Source organism: Alosa sapidissima, chromosome 4 (assembly GCF_018492685.1).
Source record: "Alosa sapidissima isolate fAloSap1 chromosome 4, fAloSap1.pri, whole genome shotgun sequence".
Classification (NCBI taxonomy): Eukaryota; Metazoa; Chordata; class Actinopteri; order Clupeiformes; family Clupeidae; genus Alosa; species Alosa sapidissima.
Window position 1 is genome coordinate 4241875 of NC_055960.1, and position 25683 is coordinate 4267557.

The 25683-nt window shown below is 39.4% G+C and overlaps 2 protein-coding genes across 4 annotated transcripts in view; one reads left to right on the forward strand and one right to left on the reverse strand.

The window, feature by feature from the left end:
- Positions 1-1761: 1761 nt before the first annotated feature.
- nol8 (nucleolar protein 8) lies at positions 1762-21892 on the reverse strand. 2 transcript variants are annotated; one of them, XM_042089268.1, is made up of 17 exons: positions 21614-21892; positions 14417-14578; positions 14265-14327; positions 14078-14156; positions 13825-13975; positions 13430-13498; positions 11478-13217; positions 10985-11158; positions 10729-10842; positions 10466-10571; positions 10242-10371; positions 4357-4437; positions 3878-4209; positions 3221-3359; positions 3051-3112; positions 2886-2968; positions 1762-2065 (listed from the first exon to the last, which is right to left on the reverse strand). In XM_042089268.1, exons 2-17 carry the CDS (start codon positions 14544-14546, stop codon positions 2006-2008), a joined length of 3513 nt encoding a protein of 1170 aa, XP_041945202.1. In that variant the 5' UTR covers positions 14547-14578; positions 21614-21892; the 3' UTR covers positions 1762-2005. The 2 variants fall into 2 exon arrangements, with proteins under 2 accessions (XP_041945202.1, XP_041945203.1); XM_042089269.1 differs by lacking the exon at positions 21614-21892 and adding an exon at positions 15681-15891.
- The window catches only part of LOC121707052 (centromere protein P), a 110593-nt gene continuing 106759 nt past the window's right edge, over positions 21850-25683 (forward strand). Inside the window, exons 1-5 of one of the 2 annotated variants that reach the window (XM_042089278.1) lie at positions 21850-22020; positions 22744-22871; positions 22963-23108; positions 23896-23984; positions 24473-24561. In XM_042089278.1, the coding sequence (XP_041945212.1) occupies positions 21910-22020; positions 22744-22871; positions 22963-23108; positions 23896-23984; positions 24473-24561 (563 nt within the window). In that variant the 5' untranslated portion in view covers positions 21850-21909. Of the gene's footprint in view, positions 22021-22711; positions 22872-22962; positions 23109-23895; positions 23985-24472; positions 24562-25683 lie in introns of both variants that reach the window. The other variant, XM_042089279.1, reaches the window with a different exon arrangement.

The window sequence follows — 25683 nt, forward strand, 5'->3', positions numbered from 1 at the left end:
AGAAAGCCCTCACTCTGGGGTTGGTCTACCATGCATGCATGATCGAAATGTTATTTGATCTTTTAAGTTCGAGCATTCAGTTCTTCAAGAAGTGGCATTACAGAAGTCTGATGGAAGGTGGAAGGGATATTACAAACATGCTTGTTTGTACAATTGTGAAAAATTGAGCCACCTGGAACTTTTAGATATGAAATATGAACCAGCCGTTATGATCAGTCTAACAGACTAAAGCTGTTTATGGGAGATACGATTCAGAACTGAATTAAATGTGTCTCAGTGCAGAGCAAAATAATTTTGATTGGGTGTGTGTACATAGATATTTCTGTTTTTGTGTCAGTGGGGAATGGGGGAGGGTTGTTATTCTGGAAGGACTTGTGACTGCCCCCTCTGTCACGTGGTAGCTCTCCCAAGCTTTGCACTTACAAACGTAATAATAGAAGCAAATACTGTTACACCTGAAGAATCTCAGGTTTACACATCTTTTTGTAGCACCATTTATACTACATGAAGCCTCATGCATGCTTTTCACACTCGTGTTTCATATGACAAAGTGGCATGCAACCTGTTTTGTGGTTGAATGGAAAATGCAGAGCCGTACAGAACCAGCTTTGGGAAAACCACCACCTGGCCTGATTCGGTAAATGAAACAAGTTCTTATGTTTAAACTGTCAGTGTGTTGAAGCAGCAGTTCTCAAATGGGCAAGTCACGGCACATTTCTTTTTTGCTGTTGCTAGGAATGTTGAGGTTGTAATACTCCTCCCTCATCTGTTGATACTACTACTCTCCTCAAATGTTGCTGTGCCTTTCACAAAGATTTGCAAAAGTTACTCAGGCACCAACACAATACTGATAATCTTGATAATGAATGGTAAATCTTTGTCTTGCTCACATTGCAGCAAGAATTCTGAATACTCTGTAGTGACTGTGCCCAGCCATCTGAATTACTGTTAACAATGGAAACTTTTTGGATGTAGCTGTCTTCGGTCTTAAAAACAAAATGGCAGTTCAGTTTTTAAAAAGTGAATTATGTCACCATCCAGCAGCTGTCTCCTCCCCCATCTTACTTCCCCACTCACTTTGACACTTTGAGAGACGGCAGTGATGTCAGCAGTCATGAAATAGGAAACCACAGCGTCCTGTTCACCAGAAAGCCATGAAAGGAGAAGACTGAGGACAGGAACAGTGTGTACAGTCCACACATACAGCCCCACTACAGTAACCTTTGAAAAATAGGCTTTGCTTTACAAGCACGTATACAGAAAACTAAAAAAAAAAAAAAATGGAAAATGTGTATTGGTCCAATTGTACAAACAAGAAATTGAATACATATTATCAAACATTCATGCAAATTTGTTTATGTGCAACTAAGTAATATAAACTTCATTGCATATAGTCTTTGTGGTGTGTCTTATTGCAACACATACAACAAAGACTATATGAATAACCTAACACTAGGCCAGCATCAGTAATTAATTCTGCCCGACTAAACCTGAATTCAAACTTTAGTCTTACAGAAGATAGTGTGTCCCTAAGGTAAACAAAACAAAACAACAAAACATAGGGCCTAAAATGGATTTCATGACTGGGCATTGTAAATGCATGCCTGAATGAAATGTTTTGAAATGATCAGTGGAAGGTCATTGTAGCAATAAGAAAAAGAAACACATTATGAGTATTATTATGCAAGTATATTGCAACTCCATCTTGAAAATGGGGGTGGAAAATGTCAATATGTGCAGACACGTACACCAAGTCCAAAGTACTGTAAACAAGTTTTTATTATCACCCCCTAGTGGCCAATATGCAAAGTTCCATTTATTTTATATAATAACCATTACAAATTACAAGTCCTCAAGGCACATTTGATGATTAATTATTCCAATGATCTATGATACTATCTGGTCACAAAAATCACAAAATCCCAATAGGGAGGAGAAAAATATTATACATACATGTTCTAAAACAGAATATCTCTGCTAGACAATAGGTTTGCATATATCAACCTCAGTTATGATGAGATTCCCTCAATTTCTTCCTAGCGGCTTTGTGCTTCTTTCTGTACTCCTGAGGGAAAAAAACAATGCAAGTAATCAGCTATTTTTTTTTTTATCATAACCTGATGTAGGTTAATGTTACATATCATAATATTCCAGACAGATGAGGGGACCACTTCTTCCCTATCTGCAATAACCCCCTGACATCTTGAATGTATTGTTTCTTGTCTGTTACTGTTTTTGGTAGGTTGTCCTGTGTCAGTTTGTGTGTTTTTGCTTGGCATGGAGTTGACTATCATTTCACTGCATTGTATGTATGTGAAAAATAAAATCTGAATCTGGGAAATATATACACCGTTTGGTGTTTTCCAAATGTTCTTACTACAGTTCTTGATGCAGTTACAGTGCAAATTGTTGGCAACAAACAAACAAACAAACAAAAACAAAAAAACTTACAGGTGCCCCTATACAAAAATCACAGATAAATCCCAAATATTAGGTCTGAAGTTCTAATCACTTTGAAACAGTCCTCTGAAAAAGTATGGAAGCTGGACTAAAAGGCATATTTATCAAGAACAGTTTCAAAACCGTTAAAGATACAGACCTAATATTTGTGATTGCTCCATAACTTTAGCATAGGAGCATATGTATATATTTCTTTTCAGGATTATCTAAGAGTGATCTCTAGATTTTTGTCAAATTGAGTGATTTGTTATGGAATGGCCCAATAGGCTTATATATATTGCATATGGGAGTGCACCTCTTTATGGCTCAGGGTTGAGAGTAAAATATGCAAACAATTGGCACCATTGACAAAATTCTGATGTTAAACTCTTAGTTGCTCTTATTTTCTACTTTTGAGTAACATTCTTCATCTTTCAGGATTTTACCTCTATTAAAGATGTCCTCCTCTCCTCCCACTCTTCTCTTTGATCCTCTAGCTTGGCGGGCCTGCAAAATGTTCTGGGTCCCTCTAAGACAGGGAAAAATGGTTGTTATATACATTTCACAATATACAACATCCACTGACCACACAAGATCTAGCAGAACTCCACCTTTTAGACGATCATCATCTTGGTAGAAAAAGAACAACATTTTCTTGGAGGGCTTCGGATCTCTATGGGTAAAGAAATAATGAAGGGAATTTTAACTCCATATTAAGAAATATTTAAGAACATCCAGTAAGTGTTTAGAGAGCTTCTGAACATTCAAAAAGCACACTTACTCGACTGCGATCACTGAGGCGATCTTATTTTTCCCCTCATTTTCCTCTGCATCCTCATCCTCGGAGCTACTATCTTGGAAACGGGGATCTCCCTGCCATGCCACCTTGGGTCCTCTTAATGGCTCAATCTTGTATTCACCTGTAAAACATGGTTGCAAGGCAGGCAGCATTTTATGAAACCTTGAAGTTCTATAATCATCTGGACTAAAGGTAGAAAACAACCAATCAAATGTATAGAAAAGGTATCAAAATATCCATTAACCCATTTACTCCTAAAATGCCTGCTAAAAACGCCTATAGAATCCTATGGCATTCTAGACTATTTCCTGAGGGTTTTCTGAAAAAATACTAAAAAATGTCAACGTCTACCAAAATGTAATATCTAAGCCTCTGTATACCTAGAAACATGAAATAAAAAGCATGCTGCGCTACGCAGCAAGCAGCGGGAGATTCAATGTTGCGCTATGCAGCAACCGGCGGGAGATAGAATGTTGCGTCGTGCAGCATCAGGTGCGAATGGGTTAAGGTGGCTAAACGACCTGCTTCTATTTATTAAATACAGTATGATAGCCACAATTTTTTTGGTATTGCTGTGCAATCAGAATGGTCATTTATCATTTACAAAATAGAGAAAATTGTATAAGTGCAGCCACGTACCACTCTCAGCATTAGCATCTGTCTCAATATCTGCATCCTCTCCAAAAAAGGAGAACTTGAAACCAGATGATTCAACTTTATCTGGAGCAGCAAGTGAGAAAATGCCTGACTGCATGTCTGTGTTGCCCTCTGCCGTTGGGCTCTCCTCCTCCTTCTTTTCTGCCTCTACCTCCTCTTCTTTCTTGTCCCATGACATATCCTTCTCTCCTTCCACTGTTTTTGAAGTTGACCCAAACACCTCTTTCAAGTCCACTGCAACATCATAAAAGATATCCTTGGACACCTCAGGAAGTTTTTCTGCCTCTGCTAGTTTCTTCCGCCTGGTAGCCTTACTGTGGGTTGGAGAAAAGGAAGGAAAGAAGGAATGAAGGAATGAAGAAAATATCAAAGGAAAAGGGTAATTAAACTTGAAACACAAACACTGTAAGAAACTGTAACACAAGATGACTAAGATATTAAGAAATTTGTTTGGCCATTACCTCTCTGTTTTAGGCTCTTTCTTTTTCTCAAAGGCTGCATGGTCCTCTCGAGTGGGGTCATAATGCAGAGCTGATATATCTCTGAAGAACAAGAAAAGACATGCCACACCAGCTTATAAATATTTAGATTCTCATATACTTAATAATGAATAATTTTATAAAGCCACAGATTACATGTGCATAGGAACATAGGTCTGGTTTCAAACTGGTTACATAAACTGGTTTCAAACCTACATTACTGGCAGAGATTTTTATATCAGTCTAGGAGATCATGTATCTGAAAAACATGACTTGCCTTTTGGTGTGGCCCAGGGGAGCTGCCTTGGTCCCCTGCTATTTTCTCTATATATGCTTCCATTGGGAAACGTCATAAGTCAACATAATGTAAACTTCCACAGCTACGCAGATGATACCCAATTGTATCTTTCTGTTGAGCCAACTAACCCAGATGGCCTTTGCTCCCTCACTGCATGCCTAACCTCCATTAATCAGTGGATGAGCAAAAACTTTTTGAAACTAAATGATGACAAAACAGAGGTACTTCTGGTTGGACCAAAACTAAAGCGAGATATTATTCTTAGTAATCTGGGGAACTTGGCACACCAGGTCAAACCAAAAGTAACAAGCCTCGGTGTCATCTTAGATGCAGAGTTAAGTTTTAAGCCCCATATCAGTAAAGTTACTCAGACAGCCTATTTCCACTTGAGAAACATTGCCAAAGTGCGGCCCTTTTTAACTCAACAAGATGCAGAAAAACTAATTCACGCCTTTATCACTAGCAGGTTAGACTACTGCAATGCACTTTTCACTGGTCTTCCCAAAAAACATCTAAAGAAATTGGCACTCATACAGAACTCTGCGGCTAGACTTTTAACTAAGACTAAGAAGAGAGAACACATCACCCCTGTGTTGGCTGAACTGCACTGGCTCCCTATTTCCTATAGAATTGATTTTAAGGTTATGTTAATTACTTACAAAGCTCTGAATGGCATAGCACCTTCATATATCTCTGAGCTTTTAATATCTTATCAACCACAAAGGAAACTTAGATCATCCAATTCTAATCTTTTAATCGTACCCAAAGTGCTCCACAAACAAAGTGGAGAAGTTGCGTTTATCCATTATGCCCCCAAACTATGGAACACCCTGCCTCTGTACATCAAGCAGGCGAGTTCAGTAAATATTTTTAAAAAAGATCTGAAAACATACCTGTACAGGAAAGCTTTTAGTTAACTCATCTTATCCTGTAGACTACATTTTCAGATTATTCTACATCTGCTACTATTGGAGGGCGCAGCCAGCCAGAAGCAGATGGGCTCCCCCTATTAAGTCAGGTTCTGCTCAAGGTTTCTTCCTGGAATATGGGAGTTTTTCCTTGCCACAGTTGCCATATGGCGTGCTTGTGGGGGGTAAGAGGGTTAAGGCTGCCAGTCTTATGACGTCATTTTCTATATTTTTGATATGTTGCTGAGCATATCATAAACAGCAAAGAAAAGTGATTGATAATGACTGACTGACTACTATTGTGTTACATGCTTCAAATGTAAAGCACTTTGAGCTGCATTCTGTGTATGAAAGGTGCTATACAAATAAAGCTTTATTATTATTATTATTATTAGGTCATAGTATTAGCTACATATATCTAAGTAGTATATGGCATGTTTACTGGTTTTAAACATGTTACTTGCCGCTGTTGTTCTCTAGAAAAATGGTAAGATGTAAATTAAACTTCACAATTGACTTTCAAAACCATTATTAAAACAACAATGTAGAAATATGATGAGACATTTGTTAAACTAGTGCAGTGCCCGTTCAAATCATGCTATTCCTGTACCCGTAAACTACAGCCCAATTACATGCTTCAGGTAGGCCTGCTTTAAAACTAGGATCATTTCACCGTATGAAATTTGCAACTAGGTGACTTTCCCAAAAACAGTCTCTGGTATGAGTGACGTCACATTCTGCCACTCTGTGTCTAGTTGGAGTGGCCAGAGTAGAATGCTTTTCATGTGTGACATTCTGGAACCGTTCTTAAATTCGGGACCTCAAAGTTGGAATTGTAGCTTTTTTCGATTGGGACCATGCAGTCGGAATTGACGTTTGTTTATTCAAAGGAGACGGAGTCACACCATCCAAGCAGCTAAAGCTTTTTTTTTTTTCCTGCTCCACAAAAACTTGAACTAAATAGACTGATAGCCAGGTGTGTTGTTGAGAACATGGTGCCATCATTGCAGCCTGTTGTGGTGCAATAAATATCAAAAGTTCTAAAACATCTATTGTGTTTTATTGTTCCACTATTACAAACATAGTAATGATAATATCTACAATAATATATTAAAATTGATAGATGTCTTGTCTCACATAGTTCCACAGCAACATTAAAATAGTGTAGATTAGTGTACAATGTTTGCTGTTACTATTCTAAGCCAGTGTTTACCAACATTGTTTTTTGGGGACCCACTTCAGATCTAACATGCAACCACAATTATTGCCCACAATTTTGATGTTTTAGGCCACAGGTTCTCAAACTCTTCTATGCTGCCCCCCTTTTGTATTCATAATATTAGGGTTAAAGTATGAGTGAGAAAAAACTAAACTAGGTCATGTGCATAAGAGCTCAGAAATTTAAATCTGTACGACTTAGGCTTGAAGTTACAACTACAAAGCCTGAATTTCAAACAGTCAGGCTATCAAGAGGTACACTCCTGCATTAATAATCAATAAATAATCACCTTAATAATCAGGGGCCTGTACTACGAAGCAGGGTTACTGGCTTATCTGGGTAACTTCGAGAGTAACTTGATCACGTGTGGCATAACTTCCCGATTAACCCGTACTACGAAAGGTGGATAGGTTTTAACCGAGGTACGCTGCCATGGCAATATACGCTGCATCTCAAACCTGCCTGCTCCGAGCAGGTTATGTTCTTGGTTAACCCGAGGTTTCCGTTAACCACACCCTTTATAAGTACCACCCCTCCACTAACAATTCGAGACAATTATGTCGGCGTACCTGGATGATCCATACGACATTGGAGCGCAAATCGTGAGGGGCTCTCTTCGCAGGGCGAGGGGTTTTAGAGCCATATATATACACTATAGACTACATATATATATATATATATATATATATATACCCGGACGATATTCTCTATGATAGATTGTCAGCCGAGGGAATTCGCTATCTTTGTCAGATGATCTAGGCAGAAGTCTCTAATGTCATCCGTCATAGCAATGCCCTTACGTGGACATTCATGTTTTCCATCTAATCGGTGATGCTGAACATCTAAGCAAGAATACTGTATGTCCAAAAATAAATCGGACATAGGCCTAGCCTAGCCTACAGTATGCTGAACTTCTGAGCAAGAATAGCCTAAAATAAATCGGACATAGCCTACAGTAGGCCTAATAAATTAAAATCACAATTTTAACAAACAAAAATGTCACTGTACCCTGCACATAAAGTCAACGCATTTCCACAGCACCAAAATCCGACCGAATGCCTCCCTCAACCCCTTCCATAATTGGCCTTCCACTATTATTTGCGATGGCCAACTCCTCTGCTACTGTAAAACACTCTGGTGCCTTACAGTAGTGTTGAAAGACACCTTTGTCTTGTTAATTGTAAAACAGAGGCCAAGTGAAGGCTATAAGCATACAAGCCCTACATGTTTTCATAATTAAGAAATTAATGCAAGCTATATAAACCTACTATTCTGAATAATGTGTTTGTGTTTCATTTTCACCTGCTGCCATGTACGTTTGGCAATGGTGTTGCATCTGAAATGTTCACAGGATTAGGCATACTAAATCAGTCAATGGGGGCTACTTAAACATTCAATTATCCTATTACTGTAATCTATATGCCCACTTCTGAATTGTGTTGCATCTGTAGGCATTTCTATGAACTCAAAATAGGCAATTTAATTATTTCAACTCATTTCAGACATTCCGCAAGCTATTAATCCTCCGTAACACATATTTGAAGAACATGTGGAAATAAAACTTTACTTTTAGGCATTTAGGCTACCCAATCTGCAATACGTTGCCAACAGAGTTGCCTTGCTTTGTTCACTGCCGACGTATTTGATTTTTGTCGTAGAGTGGGTTTTAATTCCTCATAACTTAATAATTGTGCATTCCTCATCCGTAAAATAAGGTGATCGCGTCATCATTGAAAGTGGTGACTTGCGCTGCAACCCGCCCCTTTTATGTGAACGCGCACAAACTCCAATTAGGTTAACCCCGGCTGAACAAATCAACTTCATAATCAGCGTCGTAGTACCGATTAACACCACTTAAGATAACCAGGTTTTGTCAACCCCGGTTTAACAAAGTAACCCTGGGTTACATCTGGGTAGGTTAAGCTCCCTTCGTGGTACAGGCCCCAGAAATCATATATTTCAATACAAAATACTGCTAGCTTAACTCATTGAATGCCAAGCTGTTTTCGGAAGCTTTGTCCTAGAGTGCCAGCAATCTAGACCATTGTTGATGATTTTTGTACAGCCACAGCATATTCTGTGTTATAGCTATGAACACATACAATGGCTCGTTTGAAAGGTGAGACTTTAAGCTCTCAGTGGGTGCAAACCGTGTATTTCTACACGCTTCTTTTCCTGAGAAATCGCAAACTAAACAGTGGCTAGCTTTCATCAAAATCGCTGTTTTTTTTTCTATAAATGGAGATATAACATCTTCCATGAAATATGAAGTGTTGCCTGTAAAGGAAGGGGAAGTGACCTAGTGAGACCTGGCGAGACTGCCACCTAGTGATAGACCCACGAAAATGGCCTGGTTTTGAGCTGACGTGCATGAGTCACTGATTCGACTCAAAGCGGCAACCAAGTTATGATAAAATGTCCAGATAAAATGTCCAGATTGTGCGTTTTCATGAGTTTTCGATCGTCATATATTTCATTTCCATTCATCACAGAGTTCCCAAAATCACATATAAGGTGTGTAAGAGTGTCTAGTTTCGTAATAATAATAAAAAAAAGATGTTTGGCACTCAATGAGTTAAGTGAACACAATATGGATGTATGGATGTTTAATTACCATCGAATTCAGCGTGGTTCATAATAACACTAGACAGCCAAGGTTAACCTACTTGGCTGCCTAGATTAACCGGAGTCAAATTCTTTGTTTGTTTACACAAACCTGGCCAATAAAGCCGATTCTGATTCCACAACCCCAAAACAGAAAAAGTTGGGACGTTGTGTAAAATATGAATAAAAACAGAATGTAATAATCTGCAAATCTCTTAAACTCATATTTAGTCATATTTAGGACAGAGACAACATATCAAATGTTGAAAATGACAAATTTGACTGTTTCATGGAAAATATATGTTGATTTTGGATTTGATAAGAAAAACTTGGTCGCCGCACACTCCCTCTCTTTTTCCTTTTATTGTAATCCCACAAGACTAGATCCTATCGACTGACGACATTAAGCTACAGCCGTCTAGTGCTAGTACATTAACTCAGCCATCATCAATGTTTACATTATCTTGTGCTGGCTACGCTTGGTGAGCCTGTGTTAACAACTGGATGCTTTCGGCTCAGATGTTGAATTATTGGTTGACGTGCACATTGCAAGTTTGAAATGATCCCAAAACTTTGGACATTCTCTGGACGTTTTCCTGGCTCTCAGTCATCGCGCCAACTTAATTCTGAAAGTGGTCTGCTCGTCAGCAATAACAGTCCGTGTGCAACAATGATCCCTGAGCTGAGCAGTCCACATAACGCAAGTGAAAGGATTTAAATGAAGCCTCGAGGCAGAGAATTTGCCTCGATCATTTTTTGTAATCGAATTACTAGAGCAATCGTTTCATTCCTAGATAGATTAAATTACGTGTGAAACAAAATATTTACATACAATTACCTGAAGATCTTACTCTTTGTAGACTCAGCAAAACTGGGCTGCTTACTTATGTTCAGAACACTCTGTAGTATTTCCATATTTTTCTTCTTTTCTTCCACAAGTTTTTCCTCAATGACATGTGTCGTATTATCTTCAATACAAGAAGTGACATGTAAAAGTATATTAGCATAGTGCTAACAAAAATAGGGAGCAACTTTTAAAACTGCCATTCACTGAGGTCCCACCTGAATTCTTAAGTTGATCCTCCTCTTCCTCCTCCTCACTATCCATAAACCTTGAATCCATTTGGAATCGTTCATCTGCTCCAAATCGAGATTGTAATTCCATGAGCTAGAAAAACACACCAGAGATGATGAACAATTAGTAATTAGTAAAATAACACCAAAAAGAGAGATTTGAGTGCATATATTTAATAAAGTAAAAAAAACAACAAAAAAAAAACAGATAAACCTCTCTTTTCTCAACCAAAAACATAGGGACTACATACCTTCTGTCCGGCTTTGCCTTCAAACTGGGGTTTAATCTGGAATCGTTCTTCATCTAAAGCGTTATCCTCCTCCTCACTGCTGTCAAAGAGCCTCGAAGCTCCTGATGTTTTTGGCTAATGAAAAATGTAGGTGTGGTCAACAGTTCAATTCATCCAACCCTGTGCATGTACAGTATGTAAGACACACCAACCTAGCAGACTATAAAGCAAATGATGTGAAACTAAAGATAATATTGGGGTTTTCAGTCACAAATACCTTTAAATTGACTTCCTGTTTGTTTTGATTTTTTCTGCCAGTATCCTTTGAGTCCTCCCTCAAGAGGTTGTTTCCTCTGGTGGCTGGAGGGAAGGAGTCCTCTAACACATCAGCCTCACTATCATTATCAGAATCAAACACTATGTGCTTCCCTTTGTTTGCATTTGGTGCATCCTGGAGAAGAGAAGAGACAGAGAAAGAAAATTGGGAGCAAAGAAAAATGAGGGTAAAACTACGTAGTTTTCTAGTGGCATTTCCTGCTCACTTCCATGAACTGAACCTAACGAAATGTGGAAACATTGTTCTTTTGGTTGTCATCAGGCCTCAGATTATCAATCTCAAATTTAAGGAATTAATATATATAATATATATATATATATGCGATGTCAAACTGTTTATAATTGTTATATTGTTGTTTCAAGGGACATGTAGATTATAGTAAACCCATTTGGACAGGTAGACAGTGGCAGCAGAGCAGGGCTTAAAAACTCACCACTTCAGCAAGTGAACCCTGAATGACCTTCTTCTGTTGTGCAGACTCCTTTTGTCTCTGCTCTAGAGCAGCGAGGCGCCTCTCGTTGTCCTGCCTTTGCTTCTCAGAATCACATACGTGAACACGGATAGGAGTTTTTCTGGGTGCTCTAGACTCCTCATCCTGCTCTTTGAAGGAAATAACCTCAGGTTTAGTGGCATGCTTGACTTGATCAACATCTTCACTGTTCGACAGTTTCTCTGTTGTTTCATGTAATCTGGTAGAATAGGTATTCTCTAGGGTCTCTGGAACATCACTTTTGTCTTCATCTCTAGTTTCACAGGATGTCAAAACATATTCTGAAATGCTGTTCTTGTCATGCTTAGAGAAATCCACCACTATATTCCGCTCATCCTTCATATTCTCAGCAGAGAGACTACAGTGGAGTGTAGAATGGATCGTCCCCACCTCTTCCTCCCCCTCCTCTTCTTCACTGCTGTCAGACACCTCAGTAAACAAAGCATGAGTAAGAACTGAGGAATCACTGATGGATGGATTGTTGCATTCAGAGTTTGTAACTGAACACAAGGGTTCTACAAGGAGAACCTTAGCTTGACATTCTGATGTGCACTGTTCGGATTTAGACACGGTGTTAGATTTGTGTTCCTCTAAACAATACTGTGCACTGTCTTCAGTTTTCGTGCAGGGGATTGGCTCTGGTTCTGAGGCATCTGAAACTCCAAAGAGATTCTTTGTTCCTATAAATTCTGGGAGAGATGAAATACTTTTTTTCTTTGACTTCTTTCGTTTGGGTTTCTTTCCCTCTGACTCATCTTCACTGCTGCATGTTCCCACAATAGAGGCTAGAATGTCCTCTGGGTTGATACACCTTTTCTTTAGTGACTTAACTGACACTGGTTTGGATGATGCCTCGTGAAAGTTTACATCTGCATCATCTGAGGTTTCTGAGGATTGTTTAGCAAGCAATTCAAGTTCTCCTAATGATATCTCAAACCTGCAACAATTGGTCATCATAGCTTCATAATCTGACTCCATGCTACTGTCAGATTCCATGTCACTGTCTGATTTTTCACCATTTTCATGGTCTATGATGCGTTTCTTCTCAACCGATGTGTTTTCATATTTGTTGGACTGCATTTCACAAAGCAATCCAGGATTTGAATATGCATTCAGTTCACTATCTGGAGCACCTGAGTCTTTACTCCTGGTCAGAATCTCATCAGTGTCTGCAGAGTCATAGTCTTGGTCACTATCCAAATGCCCAGATGATGTTGGATTTTTGCTCTCTCCAGGCTGTAATATGCTGGACTTCACTATAAAGTCATCCCCAACCACCTCTAAACCATCTTCAGTCTCTTTCACCATCTGAGGTACTTCTTTTGTTATCACCATTTCCTCGTCACCACTGTCCAAGGTTGATTCCAGGTGCATAATTTTTAGTTTCCCTGAAATTCTATTACCACCCACAATATTCTTCATATCTAATCTGCTTATTGTATGATTTCTCTGGCCTTCACATTGTTTCTGGTGTATATCCAACGGACATGACAAATCTTGTTTGATCTTCTTAGGTTTTGTTTTTTGTGGTGGGAATTCCCCCCTTCTCTTTTTACTGATTTCATCATCACCACCAGATATCTCCCATGTCAACTGAGAGACTGGAGTCATCTCTGTAACATCGGTCATTGTGTCAAATTTCTTTATGTTGTGGCAGTGTTTGGATGGATCATACTTAAAAATGTGAAGAACAGTTAAGGAAAAAAATGTGACCACAAGCACAAAATGAAATTCTCATTGAAAAGACTAATTTTATGAACACTGGATGGCAGAGCATATACGCTTTACGAATGTCACATATATGCTAGAAGACACTGTCATGTCTGTCTGTTCACAACTTCCATACAGTTATGCTGACAAATCTAATGAGGCTTTCCAAAACACCAAAAGGATATCTTGCTCTTGCCTTCACATTTGAGATTAAGAACAGGGAGGACACGACCAAATTTACTCACAATCCAGTCCTACAATGAAAGATGAAAAACACATAAAGAGTACTTCAACTTTGATATTTACACAGGAAATACACAGTTCAGGTAATACTGAGAAATAACAGATCTCCACAATAATATGAATCTCTGATTATAAATAATCCAACAAGAAGAGCACTGACAAGCCTTACAGGGAGGCTACACTGGGCATGTAACTGAAGCATTCTGTTCAAGGAGCGTCTTCTGCAATAATTAGCTGTCACTATAATTAACGGATCTGGCTACACCAGACGTGATAGCGGCGCATATGTTGGAAAAATTAGACCAGACTTCTAAAACTATTTTTCAGTAAAACATACCTTGTGTCCTGGAATTTCAGTACCAGGAACAGCTGCTTTCCTGTGAAAGTTTTCTACTCCTGCTTTTTTCAAGGAGTCAACTAATCTCTCTTTCTGGTTAAGATTTTTAGCTTGGGCATTCTCAGCTGCTTGTTGACGTTCCATAGCAAGCCTATAAAACAATTCAAATTAAATGGGAATCAGGGTCATACCCAACACAGGCATTTTTAATTAGTCAATGGAACACATGGACTAAAATGTCAGAGTGCAAGACCTGTGCAAGAAGCTTTCCTTTGCCAATTCAATTTGAAGTGTTCCACCTTTCCATTTGGATTTATTCAAGACCGTCAAGCCTAAGGACAAAAAAACAGCAGCAATAAAACATATTTGTTCACATGCACACATCTAGAAACATTTAACATTGTATGCAGTACATGTAACTACATGTAATAGTAACATACATTTTTTAAATCCATCATCTGAGATGTTTATGTTGATATATCCAAATGTCTTAACCGGATTTCCTGAAAAAGAAAAGTGAAAGATTTACAATTGCAAGCCATAGTCATCAGTAATTGATTAAATGTGTTGCTACAGTAATGAATACACTTACCACCTTCATCTTTCCTAGTCACTACTTCCACATCTGAAACTTCTCCAAATTTACCAAACCTGTCTTTCAAATCTTTCTCGGATATATTGTGGCTCAGACCACCAACATACAAACGTTTTGTGAGCATCATGATTAATCTGCCATATTCTTTACAAGACCAACCTGCACAAATCAATAAAACAGTTTACATCAGCCACTAGACACAACAACAACAAAACACACACACAAATGTAGAACATGGTCAACTATAACTTGACAGGAGTGAGCTTGTTAGCTTGCTACCATACCAACTGGGTCATTCCATGTCAAATCAGACATAATCCAGGAAAATGGTTGCAGCAAGTTTGGCAACGTAATGTTTGGGACCGAAAACTAAGACCTGTACAATATTTTTGTTAAATTACAAGTTTTCATACGTTTTTTCACTCTTGATTTTCTATAATTATTTCACCCTTTTCTATCATTTATAAATGTATAAATATATTAATAACGCTGTTACCGTGAGTGGCAAAAAATGTGACGCGTTACTATAATTGAAGCTGTTTTATTCATCAGACCATGCTAGATCTCTGAGCCGAGAGGGAAAGACTTTTTAAACTGTTCTTCCTTGGTTAGTGGGCAGTGCACAAGACAAGCGCATAAATGCTGACGATTGGCTGAGGTTGATTAAAATTTCATGGTAAGCCAATCAGAGGTAGAGTTGGGCGGGTGTTCGAAAGCATGCATAGTCGGACACACAATGAACAAGCGAGTCAGTCAAAGAGAATGAGGTATGGCGAGCCCAAATAATCCAAAAGTAGCCTTCTCTAAAGGGAAACATAACCATTACATTCCCCTCCAAGAATTTAAAGGAACGAATGTACTCGTGAAATGCAAATTATGTCCTACCTTTAAGTGGCCATTTAATATTCATTATAATATTCAGGTTTATCATAGGTAAAAATTGAACATGCACATGTATATTAAGTTCCGTTAAATAGGGGTGGAGGGGGGGGGGGGGGGGGGGGGGTCACTTTTCAAGTGGTAGAAAGGGGCTTCCATATCAATCAGTATTTCGTCTGCAATTACAATACTTTATTAATGTTGAGCCAATATTTGAGGTCTCCGACTCTCCGCAACAAATGCACATGAAGATAAAACAGGTGTGATTGCATTTTTTGGTAAAAACTAAAATAGTATGTGGGGTAGCTAGTATGAACACGAAATTCAATGTGGGAATAGCTCAGTTTATAATCATTTTGTGTACAAAGTGCCAATGAGGTACCACGTTTTATTCATTGATCCGCTCCACGGATAATGCCATCACCACTGCTGTTCACCTGGCCCTCACACATCTGGATGCAAAGGACACTTATGTCAGAATGCTATTCATCGACTTCAGCTCAGCATTCAACACAATCATTCATCAGCAGCTGGTAAAGAAACTGGATCAGTTGGGTCTGAACACCACCCTCTGCAACTGGATCCTGGACTTCCTGGTAGGAAGACCGCAGGCAGTAAGGATAGGAAACAAGACCTCCCAATACCACCATGCTGAACACAGGAGCCCCTCAAGGCTCAGCCCCATGCTGTTCACACTTCTGACCCATGACTGTGCAGCTACACACAGCTCAAACCACATCATCAAATTCGCTGATGAAACAACTGTGGTGGGTTTGATAAGCAGAGACGATGCCCTGTACAAAGACGAGGTGACATAACTCAGCAACTGGTGTGCTCACAACAACATGTACCTCAATGTGGACAAAACAAAAGAACTAATCACAGATTTCAGACGACCTCCAGGCAAGCACCCCACTGTCTATTAATGACAGTTGAGATTGTTCAGAGCACTTCCAATTGAGATTGTTCAGAGCACAAAGTCTCTGGGCGTTCACATCACAGACAAACTCTGGACTCAGAACACCACAAAGAAAGCCCAGCAATGCCTTTACTTTCTGTGGAAGCTGCAGAAAGCCCACCTCCGCTCCCCCATCCTGACAACCTTCTACAGGGAGACTATTGCGAGTATCCTCAGCAGTGCCATCACAGCGTGGTTTGGTAACCGCACTGCTGCAGAACGAAAGGCCCTGCAGCGGATTGTGAGGACGGCTGAAAAGATCACTGGGGCCTCTCTTTCCTCCCTCTCTGACATCTACAACACTCACTGTCTGCGCAAAGCCACAAGCATTGTTAAGGACACAACACACTCCCCCATGAACTATTCTCCTTACTGCCATCAGGTAGAAGGTAGCGCTGTATAACTACCCACACCTCCAGAATGGGGAAGAGCGTCTTCCCTCAAGCAGTCAGACTATTGAACAACAAAACATGATGCAAATTGACTGAAACTGAAATGCACTTTTTCTCTGCTGCTAAATTCTATACTCTTTCTCCACCTCACTGTTTAACTTATAATAATCAGTGCTCTGTTACGAGTTTACTTATGCCCTGTCTTTTGTTGGCCGATCTGTCCTTTGTCTGTTTTAAATGCTCTACTTTAAGCAGTAAATGCACTTTATGTATATAATGTGTCTAATAAATGTAGCCGGTCTTAAATGTATTTTTATATATTTTAAATGTAACACCACTGGATCCATGGTGGAACGTTGTTTCATCTCACTATATACAGTGTATATCAGGGGTGGGCAAACTTTTTGGCTCAAGGGCAACATTGGGTTTTGAAAACTGGCCGGCGGGCCGCAAAACAAACCCCCCCCCCCCCCCCCCCCCCCCCCGACACACACATACATTTTTTTTTTTTTTATAGCCTATAATTTAGTATGAAACGTATTTGTTTTAAAATATGAATTGCTTAAAAATGCTGCTAATTTTATGCTGTTTAACAAATGTATAAATTGTGCACTGTCGCTTTAATTCACGTTTATTTCTCAATGATCTTCTGCCTGCTCCGCTGTGGCTAGTGCTGTACCTACAGCTGGGCCCTCTCACAGTTTTTAAATGGTCAGTAGTGGGAACTACTGTTGCCTTCATGATTTCCTTTTAAAACTTTCTTATTAGAAGGAGATATCAATTATCAACAATGACAAGCCAGCTGGAACCTGCGGCTCTCTCTCCCTCTCGTGAGTGCAGACGCGTTCCCAATTAAATGGATCGCATAATGTTCACGTTAGATCTGCTGCAAAGGAGATAACTAAGAGTTAACTTAGTTTAACATGATGTTATCTCTATTTAACATTATGTTCTCTAAGGAGAGTGAAAAGCAGTTTGCAGTAAAGCTAACCAACGTCGTCTCTATCGCAGGAAAAAAATAGCGAGCAGCCTGATGAACCAAATGAAATGCTTGGCGGGCCGGATCCGGCCCACGGGCCGCAGTTTGCCCACCCCTGGTGTATATGATTGAAATGACAATAAAACCCACTTCACTTGACTTGATAAATACACTTTGTTACATTGTATCCTGTGCTTTTTCATTCTTGTCCATGGGGTAAAACAATGATTTTGATTTTATTTATCTATGGTACAACATTGGCACTTAGTTTGTACACTACATGCCCATACATGTGTACATGAGCCTGTGCTGTCCCGCTGGCAACAATCTTCACACAAATATTCAACAGATCACTGGATATGTGTGAAAACCCCTCATGCTTCAAAAGCTCCACCACCATCCCAGTCCCCAAGAAACCCTCCATCACTGGACTGAATGACTACAGACCTGTGGCCTTGAAGTCCTTTGAACACCTAGTGCTGACCCACCTCATAAACATCACAGGTCACCAGCTGGACCCCCTGCAGTTTGGGGGCTGCAATTCATCCTGCAACACCTTGACCAGCCAGGGACCTATGTCAGGATCCTGTTTATGGACTTCAGCTTGGCGTTCAACACTATCATACCTAAAATCCTCACCGCCAAACTCTCTCAGCTCACTGTATCTCCTGCCATCTGTCAGTGGATTTCCAGCTTCCTGACGGACAGGAGTCAGCATGTGCGGCTGAGAGATGTCACATCTGGAACACCTGGCTCATCCAGGATGGTGACGAGTCTGCATATCGGCAAGAGGTTGATAAGTTGGTGCTCTGGTGCAGTCCAACACAACCTAGAGCTAAACACTCTAAAGACTGTGGAGATGGTTATGGACTTTTGGAAGCACCCCACAGGGCTGCCCCCCCCCCCTCACAATATCCAATAGCACAGTGTCAAATGTGGACTCATTCAAGTTTCTGGGCTCAATCATTTCCCAGGATTTGAAGTGGGAGTCCAACACCAATGCCATCTTTAAAAAGGCTCAGCAGAGAAAGTACTACCTACGGCAACTGCGCAAGCATGACCTACCACAAGAGCTGTTGGCCATCTTCTACACTGCTGCCATTGAATCCATCCTCTGCACATCCCCCACCCTTTGGTTTGGGGCAGCCATAAAACAGGACAAATGCAGATTACAACACACAATTCGGACAGCTGAAAAAATCCTCAAAAATATCAATCACCCTGCCCTCCTTCCAGGACTTGTACACTAGTAGGACCAGGAAGCGATCAAAGAACATCAAAGACCTGTGCCCTGTGCACAAAAACAACCAGACACAAGAACAGAGCTTCTTCTCCACTGCCATCACTCTCCTGAACTGCGGATAAGTGCTGCTTCTACACATTATATACATTACACTACATTTGCACTTTACATTAGCCTAGAAATCTAGACGCGCCCCTAGCCAGGGCTAGTCTAGCAACTCTCCGTTGGCTTGTGAGCTCCAGAAATCGAAACTCAATCAGGCCAATAAAATCGTGTATGGAGTCGTTAGGTGGGCTTAACATAATGATTGATGGCAGAGTTGCAACAGTTTGGCTTGAATTCCCTGCTACTTGAAAACAAATAAGATGGATGTTGCTGTTTGGCGAACAGTGTGACACAAGTTAAGCTTTTATTAAGTTGGCAAACGTTTGAACTAGCCAACTAGCTCCGCTGGTGGGAAACGCATGGGACTCATAGCGCTGCCGCTGTCCTATTGCGTGCAGAGGGAATTTAAAAGACAACTGATTATCCCGCCCCTCGGACTGAGCACTGCGAACGGTGAGTACCCAGACCCTACATTTTAATGTGGGTCTGGCTCGTCAGGCTAACTTTACATCCCTCTCCATGTGTACTTGTCTTGATATTATGTCTTATTTGTATTTTTGTATAATATGTTGATATGTGCCTATATGTATATGGTTGTCTCTATTGTACAGTATCTGTCTATATTGCTATTTGTCTACTGAATGTAAAAGTTACTACTACATGTCTATTGGTTGATGTATAAAGAAACACCTACCGAAGTCAAATTCCATGTGTACGTAAGTACACTTGGCCAATAAAACTGATTCTGATACATTAAGCTACTTCCATATAGATTTTCATGTGCCTACTAGCTACCCCACATGCCACTTTTCCTTTGAAAATGACCGAAAATCACAACTTTATTCAATTCTTAAATTCTTTGAGTCCATTATATGTGGAGAGCTCAAATTGGCACAACATTAATACAATCTTGTATAAAAAATAAATAATGATTGATACCAAAATTGTAAAAAAACAAGCTTATAGTACCCTTAATGCAGCGTTTCTCAAACTGTGGGTCGCGACCCACTACTGGGTCGCGGAGACATGCCAGGTGGGGCGCGAACTGACGTGAAAAACAGAGTTTTTTTATTTATTTTTTTATCTGTAGCCTGGGCCCAGGTAGCACCCGATGCGCAATGGACGCACTGTGTTATTCACAGGGAAGCGCTCGTGTCAAGGCAGCTTAGTTAGTCCAGACCTACATGACATTTTGAACGTTGTTGTGAGAGTGGTGAATTTCATCAAAACCCGGCCCTTAAAAGCGCGTCTATTCTCTGCACTTTGCGAAGAGATGGTAGCTGACCAAAAGGCTGTACTGTTTCACAGCGAGGCAAGGTGGCTTACCCGAGGTAAAGTGCTGTCGCGCGTGTTTGAGCTCCGAGTCGCCTCTTCTTGGAGGAAGAGCGCATGTTTAAAATCTGCAAGCACGTTCACTAATGAACATTTCTTGACGAAGCTGGCCTATCTTAGCGATATATTTGATATATCTTTGAGTTAAATGTCCAGTTACAAGGCAAAGACAAGCACCTACCTCACCTAGCAAATAAGATTACTGCATTCACCAAAAAAACTTGAGGCACCTCGATCGCAACAGTATGCCTTTGAGATTTCTGATCGAAATCGCTGAAACGTCTGATTGGGAGCCACTCTTGTGATCCCATGTATTAAACAGTAGGCCTACATCACATCCCTGCAAAGTTTATTTAAAAAATATTTCCCAACCAGCAGTGCTCAGTATGACTGGATTATGGATCCATTTAATGCAGCATGTTGGTATTTCATTGAATATATTGTACAATGCTGTAAAATGGCCTATGCTTCCTAATATGTTGCTGGAAAACAGAAATGTGTGTTATGTATTTATTTATTATTATATCTGCAGCACCAGCATCAATCATATTTAGAACTTGTCATTATTTCAATAAATTTGCCAAGTTTAAGCTTGACCTACCACTTTCTTAGAGCGATGAGGGACAGGTGGGGCTCGAGAATGCCCCCTTGATCAAAGTGGGGAATGAAAGAAAAAGTTTGAGAACCACTGCCTTAATGCCACTGTTTTTGCACTTTTCCCCCAAATATAGGGCCTTGTAGAAAATCAATAAGTACATGGTACAAATTTTTAATGCATCAGTCATACTGAGAACATGCTTGTATTCCATCCTACAAAGTTTGGGTTGGCTACAAATAATAATTTTCATGATATTAAATTGCCAAATTACTGCTTCTCAGAAAAGTGTTTTTCAGGATGTAAAACTAAAGTTACATGAAGGGTTAAAAAAAATATGTAGACATATATTTGTACAGAAATTTGAACAGAAATATTTTACAGACCTTGGTTTTGAGACCCAATGAAAATATAGACAAGGTTTGAAAAAAATATGAGACGGTGCAGCAACAATCGTATTTGATTTGACAAGGAATGACCAAACTGTGTTCTAAGGTTTTCATACATGTTCAGTAGATAGCTAACGTAGCTAACTCAATACATGCTAACACACGTGAAATCTCAGTTTTCAAATCAACCATGGTGGCCAATATCATAAAGACAAAATGACCTTGATCATACTTTTATATAGCAATTTAAATATAATCACAAACCCTCCAGGAAAAAAGTGATACACTATGTAATGTATGTAGCAACTAGCAAGTAACTTACCTGCACTTCCACCTTCCACATGTATGTGATGTGTTACAAGAAATAACTCCGGCTGCTCCCCTATTCGAATCGTACGTCTGTTCCCACGACTGACTGCTCACATTGACAGTAAAAGATAAAACGATTGCTTACGTAAATTTCGGTAGTCCAGCTTTCCTCAATTTGCTTGTTTTCACCCACATCGTATACTGTTTTACGTACTGTCATTTATCACGATTAATCACGAATGGTATACCAAAACAATAGTGTTTGAGGACAAGTCAAAGGTAACGTTACGCGTTTATGTCACCCCTCCAATGCATGCATTTGGTAGAGTCCACGTTGGCGCGAGATTTGCCACCGTCAATAGAGATAGAGCCATTCCAGAGATCCAGATTGACACTGACGCTAGCAGGACGGGTTGTTGGGTAAGATAATGACTTAAATTCAGTTTTCCTTTGTTTAATATGACACTTCACATATTTAGCTTCTGTTGTGGGAACATGCACTTCATAACTATGCGACTTATCTGACTTCAAGTTTGCTCAGGACTTGGTATGGCTAGGTCTTTTTTTGGACGTTGACGTTCGGGGTTATGCTGCTGCAAGTTTACTAACCAAAATGTTATTGTCGTCGGTGACACTTTGTAACTTTTGTATAATGCCGTCGAAAAATGTGATATGTCGCTCTTAGAGTATGGTTGTATTGGTTTAGTTCCCTTGTTTTTACTGTAAGTGTAACCCAATTTAAATTTCCCAGGTCTTGTGCCGAATTCCAACTCTTGGCTAACGTTTGCAGCATGAACATACATTAAAATAATAAGGACTACTTATGATTTTTCGTATGTTCAGTCTACAGTCTAGGAAACCCTAGCACTACTTCCAAGAGTGTTTTCATAGAACATTTTCTTGCCATTTTAAAACGTTCCATGCATGTCTGTCAGTTAGCCTTGCATCCAGTTTATCCTAGGGAGTCAGCATTTGGCACAGCATGTGGGCTGAAAATGTAAGCAGATCTAATAAAACAGTTGTTGGTAAGAATTCATATAGCCTCAATATGGTGTTAGAAACATAATTGTAGGTTTTGCAGTGTTTTTGGTTCTGTGTTTTTGTGTTGCAGATGTAGTGTTGCATTGTCTATTCGTTACCCAGGTAGAGAATATGGAGGAAGAATATGAAACTGAAATACTTCAGCTGTGTGAAGAAATTGCTGTGTTGGAGGTTGAGAAAGAGACCTTTGAGAGAGAAGTATCCATGCAGTATGGGCAATATGATATATTGTAAGTATTGTATTTTCCAGAAATAACTATTGATAGTGAAGGATGATTATAGCTATTTTTTCTAGCTTAACTGCTTCTGACTTGGTCTTAGGGGTGCTATTGAGGAGGATGATATAAGAAGGCAAGACATTTCAAAGTTAATGGAAAACATTGAAAAATTGGAGAAGAACCTTGCCAGACAGACCAGACTTAACGGAATCACCTTAACAAGGTGCTGTGTGAAGACCATTGAGAAAAGTAAGTTTGTGTGTCTCTTAAACTTCTGGTTTGTTTATGGATGAAAATGAACATGTTTATCAACACCACTGGATAAAGTAAAATTATTGCACAGCTTAAAAAAACAAGCACATCATTTACAATCTATGTCTTCCTAAACCTAGACTAGGGCTGCACGATTTGGATATTGCGATTTGCGATATGATTTTTGAATGGCAATGAATTGATTCAGTTCAATATTCCAAATGTCTCTTCAATTTGTGCACCCCTGATTGGTGAGCACGCCTGGTGCACAAGAAGCACAGCACCCCCGACCGACTATGAAGCTCACCAATCAAAATTTCTGTGCCACTCACACACTACGCACACCCACCAACCAGAAGTGGCATAGTCAAGGAGGATGAAAATATAATATAAAATATAAAAGTCAGAAATGTGACAAAACTGTGCAATACTGTGCACGATTATTTGTAGCTTTTGCGATTAGGTAATTGCGCTGGTTCATATTGCGATAATTGTGTAGCCCTAACCTATACTACTTGATTAGATCATTCAGGCGCCTGACACCAACTCCCATATGTGCAGAGAAAGTGTAACAGTGTACAACACATGTTAACATTTTAATTGTGTTGCGTAATTCACATTTTAAATTTCAATATGTACATTTCTTTTTTGTCTAGTGTAGTGGTTCCACTAAAGATGTGCTTTATTTTCCAGTAGACTATTCTTCTTCAGGTCTTCATCATTTTGTGAAAAATGTGTTGAAAATAATGTTTTGTATGTACATACATTTCATTTAATTTTCAAGGTAAAATCAAACTTGTGCAACAACACAGACTCACGGGTCACTGCCACCTCTGTTCTTTCGAAGTTGAATTTGAGATCATTGAGACACAGGTAATCCATTTCACTTTGATTTGTTGGCATGGTAGTTTAACATGTATATTACCAAGCAAGTGTTAGCATTTCTATTTGGTCAAATAGTGTGCAAGACTTTTTTTCTTTTCTATTCTTCTGCAGATGTTTATTGTATGCCTTATGTGAGGTGGCATTGTATTTCTCCTGCTCTTCTCGTGGTCACTAGAGGGCAATATAGGGCAATGCAGAACTATTTTCAGTGTAGTACTGCAGTCTTGGCAATTTGTAAAGTCCCTGCATACTCTTGGTTTGTAATAAATCATGCATTACTGCTTGGAAATATATTTAGAAAGTTATTCTTAAGAATTTCACAACAGTGAAAATCAGTGATCACCTCAAAGGAATAATAAACTTTAATGTTTACATGATGGATAAAATCACAAACATTAACAATACAGAGGCTTTTTTAGAATGGAATTTATTGATTTTAATCTTTTCCTGATGTGAATGCAATGTGACATTTATAGGAAGATGACTCTTTAATGAGAAAAGTGATGAATCTCAACATTGTGGTGGATGGCAATGAGTGCAAGGACATCAGCTCAATTGTGTCTAGGTAATTACAACATTTGTACCCACCCCCCTCACGAATATACTGACACATTTTGTGTATAATTGCATGAAACTTACTAACAAGCACATAATTGTAACAAGTATGCATAAAATGTCACCAATGTACATTCGACATACAAAATCACAAAACACAAAGCTCAATATAGCCGCAAGCGGCAATGACGGGCCCGAGCACCTGCGGGCCGCAACCTGTGACATTTCAGAATCCAACAAAGCACCGATGTGGTGCAGTTGTAAAATGTACATATTTGATGTGTTTTTGCATGTTATTTTCTGGCACATTTATTTGCTTGGCCAGGTGGGGGCGCAATGCAAGGCAGGCCCATTGTGTGTCATCATAATCATAATATATATTAACCTGAGAAATTTCAGATTATTCATTTTAAGCAAAGAACATTTCTGATACACTTTTTGGCCAGATGGTGGCGCTATATTAGGCATGTGAATTACACATGTGAATATCACCACAATAATGATATCCAATATTTTGTAAAGTTTCAGATCAACCAATAAAGGCATTACCAATTTCTGCCACATTTTCCTGCTTGGCCAGGTGGTGGTGCTATGCTAGGCAGGCCCATAGGGTCTCTGGATATCATCATATTGATAATAATATCTATTAACCTGAGAAGTTTCAGACCATTCATTCAAAGCATAGAGCAGTTCTGGCATATTTCCTGTTTGGCCAGATGGTGGCGCTATGCTAGGCATGTGAATTATATGTGGGAATATAAGCACAATGATGATATCCAATATTTCATTTCAATATTTCAAGTTTCAGATCAATCACTTAAGGCATTGTGCATTTCTGGCACATTTCCTACTTGGCCAGGTGGTGGCGCTATGCCAGACAGGCCCATTGGGTGTCTGGATATCATCATAATCATAATATATATTAACCTGAGAGGATTCAGACCATTCATTCAATGCACTGTGACTTTATGACACATTTCCTGTTTATATGGTGAGATATTAAAACCATAATATATTTCAACATATCAAAAATTTCTTCACAATTTAACATCAGCAACATCTTGGCATAATGTTCGGCAAATTTCACATGAATCTGACAAACCGTCTAGGAGCAGTATGTTAAAATTGATCA

Coding starts and splice junctions, on each gene's coding strand:
- nol8 (XM_042089268.1), bottom strand. CDS start 14,546: ATGATGCTCACAAAACGTTTGTATGTTGGTGGTCTGAGCCACAATATA. Junction 13,499..13,824: donor CTGAAATTCCAGGACACAAG/GTATGTTTTACT, acceptor CTTTCATTGTAG/GACTGGATTGTGAGTAAATT. Junction 11,159..11,477: donor AGGGTTCACTTGCTGAAGTG/GTGAGTTTTTAA, acceptor TCTCTTCTCCAG/GATGCACCAAATGCAAACAA.